Below are 23,325 nucleotides of genomic sequence, written 5' to 3'. Positions count from 1 at the left end.
CCTCCCACCGTAAAACTTGAACGTATATAGTTTCACGACTGTTAATTATTTTTACTTATTTCCAGAACTAGTTTTATGAATCTACACCAAGTATTGATTTTAAACATGGCGAAGAAATAGAGCTTCATCAGTGGAACCAGTCAATAAAACCAATTACGTGACGTACTCCATGCTGTCGAACGCGTGTTCAGATTAAAGTGGGGAAAATGAAGATATGATATACGTAGATACACATACATAGCTATATCGTTCAAACGTATCACAAACCTTTACGGGCGAGGTTGTTATATACAATTGGAGGAAAACACGAAGGAATAAAAAGCGCCATGACAGTAAGTGAATCTTTTTCCTGTGTTTTAATATTCACGACGTTAGAAAAGCACGTGACGTTACTTTGATAACGCCAGCTTCAAAAAAAACGAACACTAAAAACAAAACAAAAAGTGTTGAACACAGGTTCAATATAGAATCAAACAACACGTTCATTTTGTTCCAACAATGTTCTGTTCTAAATGTGTTGCTTTTGAAGTGTATTTCATACATCCAATACACACAATATTAATATAAAACAAAACATTTCCTGTAAGTTTGTTTTTTGAATTTCGCGCAAAGCTACACGGGTGTTATCTGCGCTATACGTCCTAATTTTGCAATAAAAGACAAGAGAGAAGGCAGCTAATCATCACCACCTACCGCCAACTCCTGAGCTACTCTTTTCCCAACTAATAGTGGAATTGATCGTCACGTTATAACGCTCTCACTGCTGATAGGGCGAGCATGTTTGGTGTGACGAAGATTCAAACCCGCGACCCTCAGATTACGAGTCGAGTGCCTGAACCACCTGGCCAAGCAGGGCCTATTAAAACTTTAATTAAAATAAAGTAGAGAACAACGTTTCGACCTTCTTAGGTAATCTTCAGGTTGCAAACGCTCTTTGTTAAATTGAAAATGACCTAAGAAGGTCGAAACGTTGTTCTCTATTTTAATTAAAGTTTTAATACCCATACCAGCTGTCTTGATAATACATTTTTTACTTCAAGTGGATTTCTCATCATCACGAATATAGAAAATTAATACTGAGACAGTCGAACAAAATAATATATCAAAAGGAAAGAATGCGCTAAGAACACCAAATTTAAACTTGTAACAAATAGCATTTATGTGAACAAAAAACGAGCTAAAACAACATCAAGAAACACAAATTTAAATAACGACGCTTAAGAAAATATGTGGTATACAAAATGTGGAGGTTACTAAAAATATAGGACCCACATTGCGATGGGGATACACCGTCTATCATTCTTAACTTCCTTATTGATTCTAATTTTACTTAGCTATAGGTCCGTGGTTCAAAGAACTTTAAAGCGAAACAAATTATTCTGATATAATGACTGCGGCTATAGCATTCTGCTCGCCGGAGAAAACCCCACTAAACCATGCGCGACAAGATATTGTAAGGGCCATACTTGATGAGTAGGCCGGTAAAAAATTGAGGCATTATGACTATTAAATACTGTACAATTACGTTAGGAATGAGCTAGTTTCCAGGTTGAAATATAGCGATGCATATTTACTAAAGCTAGACGAGTTCACTGACTTCATTATTACTGGACCTGCTCTTGTTATGTGAATATCTGTAAAGAAACACAACTGGTAAAGAATACTCAAATGTATTAACAACTTTGTGAAGAGACAAATTAGTTGGGAAAAATGTGTTGATATGTGCACTGATGATGTCAGGGCAATAATGGTTGTGAAAAAAGAAGGTGCTGTAACTCGGAGCAAAAGTGTTGTACTGGACGGCACCAACAGTCGCTACGTTTTCCAATGACAAGCACTTGCTGTTAAAAAAAATGCCTATATCTCTTAAAGATTTTCCGGACCACTGAAATTCAGACTGTTTAAAATGATGTGCGTAGAAACTGGTGGTCAGCACACATCGTTGCTTCTACAAATGGAAGTGAGTGAGGCGGATGTCGCGTAGCAACGTGTTGTGAGACGTTCAGAACTTTGCGGTGAAGTTGTGGTATTTTGTGTGGATGACCAATATCGACTATCACAAACTGTTTGTTAAATACCTCGTGGCTTGTGAGACTTACGCATCTAGCAGATATGTTAGGGTGTTACCATTTTTATCGCAAAAGACAAACTTTCATCGATGTCATGGAAAGTCATTTTGAATTTCGTACAAAGAAAACAGGAACTCCGACTGCTCCCAGACATTGATTGATTTTCTCGCTGAAATTAATTTTGTCCTCGATGAAAATGTTTTCCGTGTCATTACACAGTAACTTCACTTTGTTAGAATATTTTCCTCCATCAAGTGACTACAATAAACGAGTGTTACCCATTTGCAATAACAGCCAAGCAAGCTTATCAATATAAAACAACGAGAACTCGACTGACGTGACTTCTGACGCCACATTGAAACAAACTTCCGTTAATTAATTTTTGGAGTCGTCTACTCCAAAAATGTGGCGAAACGTACAGCTTCAGTCTTCCATTGCCTACAACCTACTTGTTTGAAACTCAATTATTATGCTATACTGCAACAAATATTACATAAAGGAATAGACTAGATGCTGCTCCTAATATGAGATTGGGCTATTTGTGTTTCGCCAGTCACGCGTATAGAAGCCCGGATTCTTGTGTTGTAAACCGCGCAAACATATTGCTGTGCTACTGGAGATCATATTAAACGGTTCGTTTGGAATTAAGCCCTAAGCTACATAATAGGCTAACTATGCTCTGCCCATCATGGGTATCGAAACCCAGATTCTAGTGTTGTAATCCGCGCAGACATACTGCTGTGCTACTTGAGAGCATATTAAACGGACTTGCGTGCAAAAGAAAAAGCAACATTCTTCCCTTTAAAAATAAACAAAACTATTAAACTGCTTGAAGACTGTTTATGTCTTATAATGTTAAGACAGAAGTGTTTTCTTGAGTAAAAACTGCTTAACAACAATTAATGTATTATTTTAAGAAATGAAAATAAAAATTATATAAACTATTTATGTATATAGTTGCCTACTGTAGAAAGGACTCCCCATCGCGCTAAACATGCTCGCCCTTTCAGCCGTGGGGGCGTTATAATTTGACAGTCAATCCCACTATTCGTTGGTAAAAGAGTAACCCAAGAGTTGGCGGTGGGTGGTGATGTCTAGCTGCCTTTCCTCTAGTCTTACACTGCTAAATTAGGGACAGATAGCCCTCGAGTAGCTTTGTGCGAAATTCGAAAACAAACAAAACTTTAGAAAGGACTTTTTTTATAATTTAAATTTTTTACATAAAGATTCGCGGCCAATAACGTTTGAGAAACACCGTACTGAAGGAACGTTTTGTTGGGTGTTGTTGGCTTGCCAAATTTCTGTGTTATATGAACTTAATATAAAAATTCACTAAGCGAATACTGCAGATTCATTTTGTAAATCTAATCCTTTAACTACTCCCCCATTTATTTATAATAAAGAACAATTAGATTAATTAAGATATCTTTCCAATACAGATCGTTTTTCTAATCTATGATATATGGAAATTCTCATTTGTCAATCTCTTTTCTTGTAGTTATTTTGATATCCTCTTTCTCATTAGCTCCGTGTCCTCAAATTCCAGAATCCACTTCGTAAGTCTTTCTTTAGCGTACTACTAAACATCAGTATACAGGTAACGAAAAATGAAACAGAAGTTATAAGTAGACATGCACAGAATATAGCTTTACTCTGAACATTCTATAGTGTACGTTACCAGCTCAATCTTGAAAAATTAATGCGTCATTTCTGATATGCAAAAAAAAAAAAAAATCAACAGTATTATAAAAAGATATATTTGTTTTTAAATTACTGCGCGTATAAAATGCGTAAAGGGCTAAATAGCACTCTTACTAACTGGCAATACTTTAAATACATATATCCGGTTCAGCTGCGGGTGTGTTCTAAGGGAGACAATTCCGCTATTTGGTTAAGAGTAGCAACTTCATGTGGCGGGTGCTTCCGCCTCATTCCTTTCCTTAGTTCTGGTGCGCACTACAAAATTAGAGACGACCATGCCTGAATCATAGAGGTCTTTGAAATGGCCGTTTAACACACTATGTACATAAAATATCCTTTAGGTAAACAGATAAGTTGAAACAAGTGCTAAAATACATTGACTGCGTTAAACAATAATTTAAATAATAATAAAAAACTACAACAATCCAGAGGTTACTACAAACAGTAAAGTAGAATATAAGGATAGAAGTTGATAATATCTATTTTATCAAAAGTTTCCGTCCAGCTATATAATTTATCACAGAAAAAAACCCAACAAAAAACATTCATTCAGAACAGGATAAAATGTCCAACATTAACTTATTTTTTAGATTAATCCAATCAGTGTTCATCTCCATGTTAAAAACACTCCTATTTCTATAAATAAAACATTTATCAACAATATGATTTAAACAGGAGAGTAAAAAACACAACAAAGTTTTGTCCATGTGAAGCAGAAAACGTGTTTTTATTATATGCGTTACAGTACCTTTTAACAGGCAAGTGTTAACATTGCTTAAGAAGGGATGACTCGGATTGTTCCTGGGAGAGGTATTTTAAATATTTTCTCAATAGGTCATCAGAACTTTACAATATTAAACAATGTTTTTCTTATAACAATATCTATGTAATCAGTGAATTACAAGTTCTGGAATATCTATAAATATTGTAGTAATTTTTCTTCATCTCCTCAAAAACCAAAACAATGGTGTCGACCAATTTCATTGATTTCAAACAGAATATCCGCTTTTATAAGTATTATTAATAACTAGTAGCAAATATTAAAAACCATAATTCTAGATATTATTGTTACCACTTAAAGTTAAATTTTTATACAGAAATTTGATGTTCCTTTTAAAAACTCAAGTGCAGAGTGAAACAGGAATTACCAGCCATTAACAGATAAACAACAAACATTACAGTTGGAATCTAATTCTGTTTATAAGTTGGCTATAAATACAACCTTCCTATGTTTATTGAAACAATGTATTCAAAACAGACAACAAAGAAGTATATAAAAAAACTTTTTAAAAACGGGGGTAAATTTAGAGGTGGTTGATATGAATCCTCGAAAATAATAGTACAGGCCAGAATTAACATATAGCACTATATATAACTATTCAGCCACAACTGAGTATAACTGGTAATATTTCTGTCTGTTAACATTCTATTACACGATGTACCTGCGCTCTTACATAGGGATTATGCAAGTTTCATCCATACATTATTGTTTGTACCGTTTCTGACGAAGTGATATTGGCCACCCATACATTATTGTTTGTACCGTTTCTGACGAAGTGATATTGGCCACCCACACATTATTGTTTGTATCGTTTCTGACGAAGTGATATTGGCCACCCACACATTCTTGTTTGTACCGTTTCTGACGAAGTGATATTGGCCACCCACACATTCTTGTTTGTACCGTTTCTGACGAAGTGATATTGGCCACCCATACATTATTGTTTGTACCGTTTCTGACGAAGTGATATTGGCCACCCATACATTATTGTTTGTACCGTTTCTGACGAAGTGATATTGGCCACCCATACATTCTTGTTTGTACTGTTTCTGACGAAGTGATACTGGTCACCCATGCATTCTTCCCGTTTACAAAAGTTTTAACTTTAGTTGTTATTATTTCCTTATCATTGGATTCTGAGAAAGTCGTATGCATATTACATTTAATAACACTTTACGCTGAGAACAAGTTACCTGCTCAGATCAAAAATAAATATCGTCCTGCTAATAAGTAAACTTAATGCAATATTCAGTTCTTACTTGTGAAGACTGGAATGCATTGTTTTTCATCAGTTGGGTACCCCCACCATTGATGAGTCGTGTACATGTTGGATATAACGAGATCCTTACAAGTCGTATACATATTGTATACATATATACAGGGTGGCCCGTAAGTCCCTACCCATCCATATATTGTGTCTAAACAACGTGATAATACCAATGATGAGTTGAAGGCAGCTGTTACAGCGGCATTTCGAACAATAACCCCTGCTATGTTGAGGAAAATGTCTCGCAGAACATGGCGTCGCATAATATTATGCAGCGAGAATGAGGGACAGCACACAGATACACTGGATACATAAGATATATGGATGGGTAAGGACTTACGGGCCACCCTGTATATAACCATACAAGATAATGCTGGTAGGGATGGAATGGGGTGACGTAGTGTTATCGTGTGAACAAGCTGCAGATTCTAAAATTCTGTTGTTAAAACGAACTCTACACGTCTGGGCCACAAGAGTGCTATGATACTGATAGTCAAATCCTACTATTCAGTGACACTAGAGCAGCCTAGAATTTGAAAGTTGTTGAGTAGCTGTTGAAAGTTAGGAATAGCTATGCGTAGATAGTCATTGTGTAGCTTTGCTCGAAGAGTTAGGGATAGGGTACAAGTGAAAGTCTGACAAAACGACGACATTTAACACGATAACATTACAGTTTTTATGCGTGAAAACTTCTTTTTAATAAGTACTTAAATAAATGTACAGCGTTTAGTTACTCTTATCCTAAATATCATTATAAAAGATGAACAAAACAACAAACACAAACTACAATAGTATTATGCTTTCTTCGAAAACTTTGAACTCAAATACAAATTCTAATTTTAATAGTCTATCCATCACTCACAATCAATAAAATTATTGGTTATCGATCACTAATCTTACCACGTGTTACACTACACACAGACAGATATCCAACGAAATGAACAATACTAAGCGAGTTGCGCATACGTTTTACAATGCGCAATAACGTAAGTTTCTACGAGTGTTTCCCCACATCGTCGAAACTATGATAAATCTCGCTAAGTAAAGGAGAGGTGTTTTACTGTTGTTTCCAAAGGCACGATCAAGTTCCGAATACGTAACCTGTCAAATACGAACAAAATGAACGTATAAGTACTACGCTACTCAGTCCCTAAGGTCTCAAATAGTGCCGTAAAATATATTTCAGAGCTTTGTGTCGTTTTCCCGGATTATTAAAGTTTCACTTTGAAACAAAATAGAATTGTGTGTGTGCGCGCGCGCGCGCGCGCGCGTGTGTGTGTGTGTGTGTGTAAGAGAGATAATGCATAATGGTAATATATATATCAGTTTCTTAATTAGGGCACACATGAACGAAGCAAGTTGATAATACAGAAATTTCGTGTTAATTTTTATTTAAGCTGAACTCAGTACTGGACCAACATTTATATCTTCTACGCCAGTGTTTCTAAACCAATAATTGGTTCCTATATACACACTGGTCCCTCATTAAATCACTGGAAAGTTTACCAATTTACAAAACTGAAATTCGGAATTCAATTTTCCATTGCGGACAAACCACAAATAGATCGCTGTGTAGCTTTATGTTAAAACAAACATACATACTTTCTGGGAAATACTATTTTAATACGACGTTAGGACGTTAGGTGGACTTCTTTAACTAATAAATGGTTTCAAACCTAGTGCGAGTGCTTTTTCTCACACATTATTCTTAGTTTGCCCATTACGGTTTGAAGTGAAGTGTGTATAAAATATGTTTCGGCGTTTAAACTAATTTAATACTGCGAATGTTACTGAAACGTTTCAGATACTTGTTACTTCTTGTATCAACTCTTTAGGGTTAGAGAACTCAATGTCTTTATATTGCACTTGGGTACAAACACAAACATTCCAATAGCAAGAACTATTTAAAAATGCCAAGCAACGTTAAAGAAAACATCACAGCCAAGCATGCAATTGTTATTAGATAAACTGCATGTGGAGATGCAAAGACTAGAGTAAAACAACCATGTTTGACTTACAGTAAAATGAACTGACTCTTATAGAACTGTAAATTCTATTTCTTAGATAATATAGTTTTGTCTATTTTGAATTTCGCGCAAAGCTACACGAGGTCACGTGTCTTATCTACCAAAAACTGTGGACTACTGTGAATTTCAAATGAAACTACAGTGTAAATGTTATAACACAAAATAACTAGAAGTTTACATCCAAGGTTATTTTTAAGAAGACTGAAAATCCTTTCAGAAGTTTTAGCATATGTAATAATTTAGTTGACTACAGAACAGTACAGGCATTTGATGGTTAAATATCTGTTTGTTGTTGTTTTTTTATTTGTGAATTAAAAGTGAGCTGCATTATTGTTTTCGTTCTTTATTGAACCTGATGTATTGTTTCATACTTGGTTCTGCTCTGTACCCAGGCTGGATTTCAAGTGTAAACCACCTCAACTTATCAATTTTATTTTTTAAGTTTCCCATTGTATAAAATTGTAGATTTTTTGTCCTCTTTTTATCACCAAATTTTTAAAATCTTTCTTAAGTGAGTGAGAAATAGATATTAAAACTATGTTTTGCAGTTTATCTTTTTTCTTGTTTCTCCTTTGAATTCTCTAACAATGCACTAGGACTTTTTTCTTTCTCTCACGAATACCTAAAGAAAATAATCTATTGATTGTACACATCATATTAAACAATTTTTATTAGGAAATTCCATTAATTGTTCACATGAGATGAGCGTTTCAAAAATCTGAATTGAAAAGATAAATTATGTAACAGATAATCAAATAAATATCCAATAATAAGTTTAATTCATTACAGGTTTACCGTTATACGTTTATTTTGTTACACGCCTATTTCGGTTTGATGAGTGTGGTATGTACTGTTAGAATGTGTATTGAGCAAGTCCCGCCTGTTCCCTAAATTTTAAAAGATTCTCAAGAGTAGAAATCGACTACATCTGTTTTATGAAAACGTTGGCCTCTTTTCTAACATTGTTGAAACTTCGAGAATCTTGCATGATTGGGATATAAAACCCACGCACCAAGAAACTATTATTTGTCAGCTACAGCTAGTGTTCTATAGGTGTCGGAAGCTATAATTGTGGCTAACATTTATTAATCGTGAAATTACAAACTTTGACCAAGAACGTTTAGAAATCTCGAACATTACGAATGGTTCAACTTCAATGAATTACTTCAGACGTTATTATTTCTACAAAGGCATTAAATATTTTCTCCTGTAAGAAATGAGCTTGTAACCAGTATGAGGCCAGCTAAGAAAAAACAGCATTAAGTTAAGCTAAGTGTAACAAAATCAACTGAAAATCAATTTGTTCGTCGTAGACTTAGACCATCGATAAAATATTGATTTCTAGACCAGATAGAAGACTCAGCATAGTTTGTAAAACTCATATATAAACCATTATTTATAATAACTATTACTAATAGCCGTGATTATAAATTGTGTTATTTTTTGTTTGTATATTAAAATATATGTGATACTAGTGAAAAAAGTGTGTATCAATCTTGTTGGCAAATATCAAATTTGATGCATATTAATATTTAATTAACTGTTAAATTAAAATTCATATTTCCGGTTATTTGAAACTAATACGTAACGTACACATCATAATAAACTGGAGACTTGTCCAAAATAAATTTTAATACATAATAAATTATATATAGATGCACATTATTTTACGATGAACAACATATACACACCTTAAAAATATGTCAGTATTACTTAACATACATCATATAGCTTTACGTGTCTAATCGCTAAGAATCCTTATTACCGTTACCAGGAAGTATCGGGGCTATGGGAAAGGCGAGTTCGGAACCATGAAATGAAATTTATTTGAACTATCGCGTATTGATAATCACTTCTAAAATTTTCCACAAATCTACGAAGTCTTTCTATTTCAGTCAATCTGAGAGTTTATCTTCATGTTAAGTAGATCTATTACGTAATTACAATTTCACAATGTGAAACAGTTTCGATATTGAATACAAGTTACCAGTACTAAACGTGTAGAACGTAATAGTTTTAGTATCACTTTCGTTATTTTATGGTCAGTAATAAAGATTTCTAGGCTTAACGTCGTGACTTGAAATATGCAGTACGAATATTAAAACAATCTTGAAACGTTATGTATACATACATACATAATAAATCGTAGTCTTCCAACTAAACAGTAAATGCAAAGATCTCGAAAGCAATAACTTTGTACACACTGACACATTTGGCACCATTCTTATAAGTGTTGAAGAGGGCTCGTTTATCCATCATTGCTGGTGATATGGCTTCTCACAACCATCCCTGGGATATTCACCGTGTCGTATCCAACCTGTTTACGTTAATCCTCGAGTGAAATGGTTATTACGAAAAGAAACTGTGAACTTTCGTCAATAGATAATTTAAAACTGAACCTATAGTTATTGATGAAATTAATGTATGGCTACACATATACAAATACTTAAGTATTAATACACCTGCCTGTTCACACACAAATAAGTGTGTAAAAATAAATTTGTAAACTTTTGAATTATTAACATTTATAGGAGTAGAAAGTTATTTATATAAAACTAAACAAAGAAATACCATAGGGTATATTTGAAAACAGTCCCACTGTGATTATAAACTATACAAAAGTATTTGTTCATATAATTAAGTTAACTACCACCAAAACTCATAATTTAAGTTTTACTTGTATCTTAAACTTTTGGGAATATTAAGACATAAATCTAAACAAGTGACAATTTATAATAAAAACATTAAGGTCACCTGTCTTATCTACCAAAAACTGTGGACTACTGTGAATTTCAAATGAAACTGCAGTGTAAATGTTATAACACAAAATAACTAGAAGTTTACAACCAAGGTTATTTTTAAGAAGACTGAAAATCCTTTCAGAAGTTTTAGCATATGTAATAATTTAGTTGACTACAGAACAGTACAGGCATGTGTTGGTTACATATCTGTTTGTTGTTGTTTTTTTATTTGTGAATTAAAAGTGAGCTGCATTATTGTTTTTGTTCTTTATTGAACCTGATGTATTGTTTCATACTTGGTTCTGCTCTGTACCCAGGCTGGATTTCAAGTGTAAACCATCTCAACTTATCAGTTTTATTTTTTAAGTTTCCCATTGTATAAAATTGTAGATTTTTTGTCCTCTTTTTATCACCAAATGTTTTAAAATCTTTCTTATTTAAGTGAGTGAGAAATAAATATTAAAACTATGTTTTGCAGTTTATCTTTTTTCTTGTTTCTCATTTGAATTCTCTAACAATGCACTAGGACTTTTTCTTTCTCCATTGAATTCTTTAATGCACTAGGATTTTTTCTTTCATTTAAACATGCAATTATTTGTATTATTCATGTGAACTACATCATCATTCAATCAGCTTTCTGTTAAACCTATAGGTTTCATACACTATGTAGACATACTATTAAAATACGTAATGCTAGTGAGATTATGTCTTACTCAACTTGTTACCTACGTACTTGTATCAGTTAATAAATCTGCACAGTTTCAGCTCAACAAAATGAACATCCTAAACACATTAAAATTTATTATAAAATATAAGGAATATTAGACTTAAATTATCAACATTGAGAATGAATACTCGTTTTGGAATTCAGTTATTTAACATTTAAAATGTATTGTTATTATACATTTTGTCTGCTGAAATAATCAATATATGCTTTTGGAACACAAACCTATTTTAAACATGATGAAAATTAACAAACCAGCCAACAGGAAAACAAAATATATATACATTTGTTTTCATACACATCCATCATCCTACCATCACAATAGTGGTTTTCTTCTCACCTAACCAACTGGTAAAATTTCAAGTTTATAACTTTTTTTTTCTCTTTTGTTGTCAAACCTTCGGATTTCAACAAACCGAACCTTACATTCTGATACCATACAGGATTCTTTACATGTATTTTACTACTTCATCTCAGTGCTAGATCCTTTTAAGACCTAAGGAACAATTCATTTCCAACCCCACCCAATGCTTTAGAACTAACTCCCATAAATTGTTCTTGTCACGATGCAACATAAAAGAACATAATATCTCATAATAGGTAATATGAATAGTCACCAAAATGTATTATAAAATGATAGTAAACTTCCAATAAATAATCTTTGACTGTAAAATTCCATATAACATGGCCAGTAGCCTTACATCGTTAAGTTTTTTAAATGACAAAAAATCACACTCAAATTTGCTATTAATAAATTTTGATAAGATATTCTACTATATAGAAACCAAAATGTAACACTTATCAAATGTAACATAAAATTATAAGATAAAATATTTTTACCAATTTTTCTTTAGCCTGAACATAAAGAGTATGTGTGTAAATATATTATTAATTACTGCTGTTTTTCTTGAAAATAAACATTTTAACTACAAGTTTTAAAACATACCACATCATCTGCCTTTGTACACAAATTTCTCTAGTTTTGGTTACATAATATTTTTCTAATAGCTTCAGTCATATAAATATGTAAACAGAAATATCACTGATATTGCAATCAGTTCCAGTAGTTGGCACCAGAGTTTCCAATATCTATATAATTTTACATAGAAAATAAATAATTCCTCCCAATTTATTTGATCAGTTATTTATGTTGAATGCTGTAACAGTTAGAAACAAACAGTATTCAATACAATAAAGCACAATGTCACAGTCTTATTTCTAGTAGTGAATGGTATAAAAATAAGACAGTAACTTATGGGTTAAAGAGTAAAATTTAAATTTATCACTAAACACAAATGACATTCAGTAGTTGTGCATTTAGATAAACACCAAACATAAGCCATGATTTTTTTAAGAACATAATAAAAGGTACCTTAAGACACAAGAAATAGCAACCAAAACAACAAAACCTGAAGTGAACTTCATGTTCATATACCCAACTACAGAAATTCAAACAAGAAGTCCATACCATGGCATCAGTAAAATCATTATTCAAGTTACTATTTCCCATGATGATGAGAAACCCACTTCAAATAAAAATGTATCTCAGAATGGTTGGTATGGGTTTTAACACTTTTATTGACAGGCAGAGAACAATGTTATGACATTCTTAGGTTATCTTGAGGTCAAAACATTGTTCTCTGCTTGTCAATAAGTGTTAAAACCATACCAGCCATTCTGAGATACATTTTTACTGTTTTCCAATACTATTAACAAAATAAATCCAACATTTTAACCTAGTTTAAACTGCATAAAACATGTATAATTCTATTAATAGAAAACTGTTTCACTTTTCTCACATGTGGCTATCCTTGTAGAAAAATAATCCAGTATTGATTACCAATAACAAAAGCTTTTAATAATATAAACTTTACAAAACTTCTAACACTAGTATGAAATAAAATGTTTGATTTTAAGTTTCCATATCAACATAACTTTCAACAATCTCTGGTTTAGCTACCCTCACATTATTTCCCAACCAAATTAAAAAAGTTTATCATATACAAACAGTCTTCATGACTATTAAATGTTTTCCCATAGATTTACCCACTCCGTTTGTCAGCTCAAAAGCAATCCTATTATAGTAGAGATTTCTTATTTAATCTTTGTACTTTGTTTACAGTTTCCTTCTACATAAAACATATAAAACATTTTATAAACATATAAAAGAATCCCTTGAAAGTGATATGTGATAACTTTCATTTTTAGAGCTTAAATAACTCATTTTCAGATTTTATTTTTCAAGCCTGAAAAGCATATCTTTACACTTCTTAATATTAAAGCCCTTGTACATTTAGTTACTTACTGTATTTTTACTACTGTCCTATATTGTCTAGTGCCAGTTCAGTTCTTATTAATCCTTTACATTTTTACCAATTCCATAAACATAATTAACTAATTCATTAGTACTTGTAATAAAAGGCTTTGTGAATGTTAAGATACTAAACATCTACCAGTGAACTCTAATCTAAAGAAGCAAAAACTGTAACATTTTAAAAATCATGCTGAATTTATTAGTGGCCATATTTTACTACAGCATTGTAAATATTCACAGAAATTGAAATAAAAGTAACATCAGCTTAAATATATAAACAAACAAAAAGTACAATTTAGGAGAAAAAAACATACTATAGTTCAGATGCCAAAATTGTTCGGAGTTTACATACACTGATTAGCTATAAAAAATACTTGCGATATGGAGTGATAAGTAAAACATTGCTCATACGGATAACACAGACTGATACTTAAAAAAAAATTCAAATGATAACAGTTTATAAATGCTAACTCTATGTATGTATCTTCTTATCTGGATTAGAACCTATAATCTTTGTGCCCTACATGCAACACTATATCAACAGTGCTGAACGAAAATGACAACCCACTGCTACAAAGTTATTTAAAACGCGGTATTTCAAGTGGATTGTTGCTTGTTCAGCTAAAGATACACATATCATTCAAATGCACAACAGATGAATTATTCAAAAGTTAAGATAGTCACATCTATGATCTGGTAAGCCTTTCACTCTTTGATTTATATATTTTGCAAATCTTTGCTCCTGTTCAAGTTGTGTTCAAGAAAAAACAAACAAAAACACATATGTTGAAAGTTATTTCATTCATTAATTTTTGTTATGTAATAAATGTACACCCAAGACAGATTGCAGCTAAAATTTACTATTACCACAATAATAAACTTAATATTATATTTTCTAAAAATTAAATGTTTATTGCAATTGCCAAGGAAACATTTATAAAAAATACTGTAGCCTACTTACTTATCCTGATAAATTTAAGTTAACTGATGTGATAAACCAGCAAATAAACATAATTTACTACCTTACTTCAAACGGTTAATTTTAAATAATCGAGTTACAACAGAAAAAACTTCTTTGAATTACGCATCCCCCCTAATTTAACTTGCAGTAGGCAATAGTTGGTAGCTGCATATGACAAAGTATGATTAACTACTGCTAGATATTAAAACTTACCTAAATGTGTTTTGACAAATATTGTATATACAAATATATATCTTACCAATATTCCTACAGTGGATATGAATGTTTCATCATTATATCATACAACAGTTCAAATCTTAAAATATCAACACTGTATTTGCTAATTGCATTACTGCACTTATAATTCACACTCTTACTGAAAATATACTAAGTAGAAATAACAAACAAATATATTTCTTTAAGATGAAGAATAGTTTGATTATTGTAGTGATTTACGTTTCAAAACAAATAGCTTGAACCTTACTCTCAGTTTAAAACACTCCAAGAGTTAAATTCTAGCTTTTTATAATTCGAATTTGAGTAAATATGCTAAAATTTATTTCGAATATGGTATAATGAATCAACTTAAAAGCATCGATTTATAATACAGTCTAGGATTTCATGTTCGAAAACACGAAAAGTGCTTATTTGCTCTTATTACTATAAAGATTCCAATACATAAACTGAGAGAAACTCCCGCGAGTTACAAAATATAAACTGTCTTTTTCTAATACTTTTCTTGTCGAAAGAAATAGCTTTAACTTTTATTCCGGGTGTAAAACTCAAGTAGGTAAAAAACAATAAAAGGTATGCTAGTCCTAGTGATATACAAGTACTACTGCTTATAACACTAAGAATTAACAGAAACAAGAATGGTTACAAGTAAGAAAACAGTACAACATACAACTAGGATTGACCTACTTGGTTGTTCGTCAAAAATATCGTCATCGTCGCTAGTCACAGCATCGTTTTCAAATTCTAATTCTATATCTTTTGTACCATTTCGTTGTCTTTCTGTGAGGAGTTTTGTAAAGTAATTAACGGCATAACTCAGGATATCTGTTGGTTTTTCCACGAGAACATTAACTGTAAATTCAAGAAGGATGTTTGTCAACTCTGGAGGAACAGAAATTCTATTATCATTGATATTCATCTGACTCATATTTCTTTTTACACCACTAGCAATTGCTCAATTTAATCATACAAACATGCTGAAGTTATGTTAAAATTTTCTTCGAACCTTAAGCACAGTATAATTAATGTAGCTAGCTAAACTTCGAGCTTAATTCGTATACACTAAGCTAAAACTGTATAGCGTTAGACGCATTGACTTCTCACCCAACGAACCAGAACGAACAGAAAACAACACTAAATTGCCGTCTGCTAGAGTATTACTAAATAGGGGTAGGGAAAGGCAAACTACATCATAGACCACGTGAGCAGTCAACGAATCACAACAAATCTTATAATCATCGAATGAGGGCATTTATTAGTTAAATGGATTTCAACGCAATACTTGATACGTTCAAAGTAAATAAGTTTCAACTGAACAGGGACTGAAATATATCCTAACTCATTTTCTATGTGTCTGCATGTTCAACTAATCTTAAAATTATAAATTCAGCGACACTGTTGTTTCCTCTACAACATAATTATTAATTCAGATGTAATGTAGTCAAATAAAACGAATATTAGAAATAAACAATCTTATAACAAAAATTTGTTGTTTCAGTTTAATTAGACGATCAACATTTTGTTTCATAGCTTCTTCAAGAATGTTCCACTTAAACACAAACCGAATATGACAGTAAAAAGCTTCAAAATATTTAAATTATAAATTATTATATAATTTAGAACATACATTATTATTTCAACAATACTTCTCTTTCACCAAATAGGCTGTTACTAGTTAATATGTCCGTAGCACGACATAGATTCTAATATAAATTATTATTTAAGCCATTTGAAGCCTCGTACTGTCGTATCGGTGTGTGTTTATGTGGAACACTACTTAAAAAGCTGGAAAGCTAAACCTTGAGTGTCTGATTAAATAAAAACAACAGTCTAGTGTTCTGAGGTCGTTTATTTCTAGTATTAAAATGTCTTCTATACACCGATATGCACTACATAAATTAAATAATGACATAAAACTAAGCTTTTAAATTTTTTCTGACACATTTATTTAAATTCGATTATCACCGTATAAGTATAATCGTGCGAATGGCAAAGTAAAATATCTTGTTATTAGCTATAAATTCAGGCCAAGCGTGTTAAGGCGTGCGACTCGTAATCTGAGGGTTGCGGGTTCGCATCCCCTTCACGCCAAACATGCTCGTCTTTTCAGCCGTGGGGACGTTAAAATGTGATGGCCAATCCCACTATTCATTGGTAAAAGAGTAGCCCAAGAGTTGACGGTGGGTGGTGATGACTAGCTGCCTTCCCTCTAGTCTTACACTGCAAAATTAGGGACGGCTAGCACAAAGCTACTCGAGGGCTACTCTTTTACCAACGAAAAGTGGGATTGATCGTAACATTATAACCCCCCCCCCCCCCACGGCTGGGAGGGCGAACATGTTTAGCGCGACTCGGATGCGAACTCTCTTGAGTGTTGCATCAGAAAAGCAAGGCTAACTACTGTGTTTACGGAGAAACACTTCAAACAAATCTATTCTGTGATGTAATGGTGTGTTGATAACTTATTTTAAACTAAAATTTCAACAAAATCGTTTTTTCTTATGGATGGTGAACATTATTAAATGTTAAGTATGAGTTCATTGCTGTAGAACTGTCAGACAATTCCAGTAGAGGACGCAGACCCAGTAGCATTATTAGGGAACGAGCAGTTATACCTGCTTAGAGGGCGGTTAATTATGATAGTGTAACTAATAAGTTTATTTGGTATAGCATACAAAATTATTAATAATAAATAAATAAAGTCCAGTTAACTGAGGACTAGATTTATTTTCCGTGGGCCAAAATTCAAGTCGTGGAAGAAGACTTTGAGTCGCAAGATTTAAGAACAATACTGTTTTTCTGGTGCATATTGATGACGTTAATGACAGAAGTGAACCGTTATTAATCAGGAGAATAACGTTAGCGAAAGTGTAATGATAGAATTAATTAATAGCTCTTTCATGTGTTAGGTGAAGACAAAAGTATTTTGAAGATAAAAGTTTAGGTTTTTGCAGCATTAAAATTGAAGAACCGTCTAATGGATCTCAGAAGACATATGATATATTAAGTAGGTAAACTGATAAAAATTTACATTAATTTCTATTGCAAATATCAGAAGTATTTAAATAACTTACTAAAATTAAAGCCTTGGCTTTCGTCAATGCATCAAATGTTTATGATGTAATTAAAACTTGATTATGTAAAGATACTATTTTAAAGAATTTAGAGGTATTTCTTAGAAATTATGCTAATATATGTGGTGAGGTAACAGTGTATGTGGAAAGTTGGATGAAAGTTTATTAGATGTTCTTGAACGAAAAGAAGAGGCATGAGGACCTAACCGCGAGGGCAGAAGGAAAACTTGACACTCCATTTTGAACATTTTTATCCAAGAAATGTTCTACTTTGGTTCACTCGCCAGTTCTTGCTTACATATGCTTCTATGGACCTCCCCTCACTTTAACAACGTTAGACACGTGTGGGAGGGATGTGTATTGTTATTTTTTACAGGTCGTCTCATCAGATTACTAATACCTTTACGATTCCGTCCACTTTAACAACTTTAGACACATGTGAGAGGGATGTTTATTGCTATTTTTTATAGCTCGTCTGATCAAATTACTAATACCTTCACGACTCCGCCCACTTTAAAAACGTTAGGCGCATGAGGAAGAGATGTTTACTGCTATTTTTTTACAGGTCGTCTGATCAGATTACTAATACCTTCACGACTCCGCCCACTTTAACAACGTTAGGCGCATGAGGAAGAGATGTTTATTGCTGTTTTTTACAAGACTCCAGATCAGATTATTAATACCGTTAATAATAAAGCACAGATAAATTGCTGGCCAAAATCTTAAGGCCAATAAACATAAAGAAAAAAATATGCATTTTGCGTTGTTAGACTCAACCAATTATTTGAGTGGATCTTCGAAAGATGAAAATAAGAAAAGGGAAAATAAAAATAGAAACCTTTTTAGCATTTAATTGGGAAAATGTGAACACTATAAAATTAGCCTAAATACTAGCTGGTCAAAAGTTTAAGACTATACTGAAACGAAGCGTTAATCGGCAAACACGTAAAGAAATTTAGTCATTTGTGTTCAAGCATTAGCATTGTCAACATCTCCCACTGATATCTCCTGTGTTACATTTGATAAAATATGGCAAAGGCTAAAAAGTTGACAGAGTTTGAATGTGGCAGAATTGTCGAGCTCCAAAAAGCAATATCTCTCTCAATGTGTCATCGCTGGTGAAATTGGGCGTAGTAAAATTACTGTTGCAAATTGCTTAAAAGACCCTGAGGGATACGGAACGAGAATTTCAAGTAGTCGTCCCAAGAAAATTTCGCCGGGGTTGAGCAGGAGGATTCGACGGGTTATCCGGTAAGACACCAGCCGATCGTCGAACCAGATTAAGGCAGTAACGGACGCAGAATGCAGCTCAAGAACAATAAGACGGCATCTACGAGAGAAAGACTTTAAAAACTATAAACGTCTTAAAAGGCCACGCCTCCTTTTACACCACGAAACAGCTCGGTTAAACTTTGCTGAGAAACACCAAACATGGGACGTAGAAAAGTGGAAGATTTCACTGATGTCATTCTTCTAGTCATCAGATTTTAGACTGGTTCTTGCTGCTGCACTGTTCTACCTTGTGCATTGTAGAACCTCCACATTTTGCCCCCCTCAACATATCCTTCACCTACTGACATGTTGTGATTTGGTATTGTGATTTCAAGCACTACTAGCACTATTGATATGTTTGCTAACTTGCACCGATCATTTGTCGTGCACTGGTTAATTATAGATTCGACACTTTCTTCTTGTGAATATGACGTGTTCTATAAGTTGTTGTTTTTTCAGTAACATCCATGGTATCATCATTCTTTCCATAATTTCCTGTCACCTTTGGTAGATTCCTGCTCCCAGTCACTGGTTTCATATTTAACTGGATATTCTTGGACTTGCCAGTTATATTTCCTTCATGGGCATTCATATACTGTTCTGTCAGCTTTCTTCCACATCTTTTGGTGTTCTCTCCTTTAAAAACAGTGACGTGTCATTGAACACGTGATCATGTACTAATAGGTATGCCAGTCCCTCAGAACTATTGTCACATTTGGCCATGTCAGTCCATCTTCTGAATTATCGCTGTTTATATGCCACAAATTGAAATACAACGTTTCGACCTTCCTAGGTCATCTTCAGGTACAGTTTCTTCAGTAAGCTCATATCGTTTCAGTAGAGCGACTTTTAATTTGCCCATGGTATCTTCTAACATCATGCCTGAATATACTCGTAGGCCTTTATCTGTGATAAATAGGCTGAGACAGACTGCCTAGTTGCCTTTTCCCTAGTTCTGACTCCCGGCGAATCTTTCATATCATTCCAGGAAAGCATCCTTATCATCTTTCTGTTTATCAGCTAAAGTCGGCTGACCTTGGTTCTATTTCTGTTACTGGCTCTTCATCTTTCCGTAGATGTGTTTATTCTCTTATTTTCGCTATTTATAGTATTTTCGATTTTTCTCTTTATTATTTCTCCATTTTTATTTCTATTCTCTCTATTTCCAGTGTTTTTAATAATATTCTAGTTCACTGTGTTTTAATCCAAGACGTTTTCCTCTATCTACCCGTTTATCAAAATCACCTGACCTGGTTATATAGCGTAATTGTAATTTTTATACTACATGTGTTACTACTACAATATAGGACTAAGTATTTCCATTGTCCTTCACGTTTTCTTCTACAGTTCGTTTTTTATTCATGCTGAAGGAAAAAACAATTGAACTTAAAATGTATTCTAAAGACAACTGGTAATTAGTAGAAGTATAAAGATGTTTCTTTATATTGGTTTAATATAACAACTCAAACCAAAACTGAACCAATATAAAGGAACAATTTTATACCTATACTAATTAATAGCCTAGCATCTAACTGTAACGTTTTAACAACGTAGCCCGGCATGGCCAAGCGTGTTAAGGCGTGCGACTCGTAAACTGAGGGTCGCGGGTTCGCATCCCCGTCGCGCCAAACATGCTCGTCCTTTCAGCCGTGGGAACGTTATAATGTGACGGTCAATCCCACCATTTGTTGGTAAAAGAGTAGCCCAAGAGTTGGCGGTGGGTGGTGATTACTAGCTGCCTTCCCTCTAGTCTTACACTACTAAATTAGGGACAGCTAGCACAGATAGCCCTCGGGTAGTTTTGTGCGAAATTCAAAAAATAAACAAACTTTACAACCTCGTACGCGTTTACAATCTCGTGCCTGAGACACGTGTCCTGCAACGGTAAGTTGCAAACTCTCTTTGTTAACCTGAAGGTGACAGGAAATTATGGAAAGAATGATGATACCATGGATGTTACTGAAAAAAACAACAACTTATAGAACACGTCATATTCACAAGAAGAAAGTGTCGAATCTATAATTAACCAGTGCACGACAAATGATCGGTGCAAGTTAGCAAACATATCAATAGTGCTAGTAGTGCTTGAAATGTGCGATAAACATCGAGAGGTGATACCAAATCACAACATGTCAGTAGGTGAAGGATATGTTGGGGGGGGGCGGCAAAAAGTGGAGGTTCTACAATGCACAAGGTAGAACAGTGCAGCAGCAAGAACCAGTCTAAAATCTGATGACTAGAAGAATGACATCAGTGACATCTTCCACTTTTTTACGTCCCATGTTTGGTGCTTCTCAGCAAAGTTTAACCGAGCTGTTTCGTGGTGTAAAAGGAGGCGTGGCCTTTTAAGACGTTTATAGTTTTTAAAGTCTTTCTCTCGTAGATGCCGTCTTATTGTTCTTGAGCTGCATTCTGCGTCCGTTACGGCCTTAATCTGGTTCGACGATCGGCTGGTGTCTTACCGGACAACCCGTCGAATCCTCCTGCTCAACGCCGGCAAAATTTTCTTGGGACGACTACTTGAAATTCTCGTTCCGTATCCCTCAGGGTCTTTTAAGCAATTTGCAACAGTAATTTTACTACGCCCAATCCCACCAGCGATGACACATTGAAAGAGATATTGCTTTTTGGAGCTCGACAATTCTGCCACATTCAAACTCTGTCAACTTTTTAGCCTTTGCCATATTTGTACTAAATGTGACACAGGAGATGTCAGTGGGAGATGTTGACAATGCTAATAAACTTTATACACCCCCACGGCTGGGAGGGCGAGCATGTGTAGCGCGACGCGGGCGCGAACCCGCGACCCTCGGATTACGAGTCGCACGCCTTACGCGCTAGGCCATGCCGGGCCGCTGATGCAAGTATATAGGTACTTTGTTTTAAGAATTCTTCTACAGTAGGTTCTGTGAGCTGTGTCTTATTAGCGATAAATCCGACAATAAACGAACAGTTTGTTCAAAACATATATTCAAAACAAGTTGAACGTATGTACAAATTTCTTTTACACCGTGGAGATCATTGTTTTATGTTAAACACTAAACAATTCTCTTCTTGTTGTTAAAATCCACTTAGGGCAATTCAGTTGCTTTAAAATTCGGTTGAGAAGACTGTCGATTTTGCTCTCTATTTCCAACGTAATGACACTCGTATATATATAATTCACTTTTGTTGTTCTTGATTTACTACTGTTATATTTGATACTTCGAATAATCGTCTGCTTTTGTACTACCAATAGCAGTCAACCTTTTGTAAAGGTTCACTGAGTCAGGCTCAGTTACTTTATTACACCTTTTGACGAGACAGCATATTCTCTTTATCTCTTTCAAAATTGTTAATTTCACTCTAATATATGAACCGTTAGGCCTTACACTCCTACGACGGTTAACTTTACATTTAACTTTTTTTTTTTATGATTGATCTTCTCTTTTGCGTGATTTTACATTTTTTTCTCTGTTTTTCGCTCGTCTGGTTGCTGTTATTTGTAAGTCTTCTGCTAAGGTCTTCTAGAAATCTCTATAGCCTCGACATCAATGAAATACAAACACAAAATAAGTCAATATATAATTCCACTTATGCTAAACATTATTTTTATATCTGACACATTGTAATAAAATGGAATTATTAAACGGGAACTCTATAATTTCATGCGAATTAGTGATTTTCCTTGCAACATACTGAAAGTTTTTGGGTTGTTTTTTTCATTTATGGAGGACTGTTTTGTTATTCAGCGTGTGAATGTGAATTATTCTACTTTAGTGAAAATCAGCTACTTTAGACTTAATTTTTAGTGCTAAAAAAAGCATGATTAAATATGTAACCGTGCACGAGTTTTTGAATACAATCTTTCATATGATTGTTGTTTTTAAGTTTTAACTGAAAGGGTGTTTCAGCAAGTAAGCTATACAAAGTTTAAGCTGAAACAAAATATTGCAAAAAATGGGATATCTGAGTTCAAACCAAAAGTGTTTTTTTCAGTGGATGAATAGGAGAAATAAATCACTAATAAATGAAAACTTCAAAACTGAAAACAATAAAAAACTAAGAGGAGAATGAAGTCTTTTTGAAATAACAGAAATAAAATTAATAAAGGATTATTTAGGTCAGAATGATCTCAAAGTCTCTTGTTCAGAAGATGAAGTTGTGTTTGAAAATTTTCA

General features: G+C 33.6%; 1 protein-coding gene across 3 annotated transcripts in view; it reads right to left on the bottom strand.

The window, feature by feature from the left end:
- LOC143244227 (cAMP-dependent protein kinase type II regulatory subunit-like) overlaps positions 1 to 16,586 on the bottom strand; it is an 83,026-nt gene extending 66,440 nt beyond the window's left edge. For 2 of the 3 annotated variants that reach the window (XM_076488512.1, XM_076488520.1), the window contains exons 1-2: positions 15,924 to 16,586; positions 15,507 to 15,671 (exon numbers count right to left, since the gene is read on the bottom strand). In XM_076488512.1, coding sequence (XP_076344627.1) covers positions 15,507 to 15,671; positions 15,924 to 16,071 — 313 coding nt within the window. In that variant the 5' untranslated portion in view covers positions 16,072 to 16,586. Of the gene's footprint in view, positions 1 to 15,506; positions 15,887 to 15,923 lie in introns of those variants that run through there. The other variant, XM_076488528.1, reaches the window with a different exon arrangement.
- Positions 16,587 to 23,325: the final 6,739 nt, after the last annotated feature.

Source organism: Tachypleus tridentatus, chromosome 1 (assembly GCF_004210375.1).
Source record: "Tachypleus tridentatus isolate NWPU-2018 chromosome 1, ASM421037v1, whole genome shotgun sequence".
Taxonomy (NCBI): Eukaryota; Metazoa; Arthropoda; class Merostomata; order Xiphosura; family Limulidae; genus Tachypleus; species Tachypleus tridentatus.
Note: the sequence above shows the minus strand (reverse complement) of the source record. Positions and strands in the feature narration are given on the sequence as shown.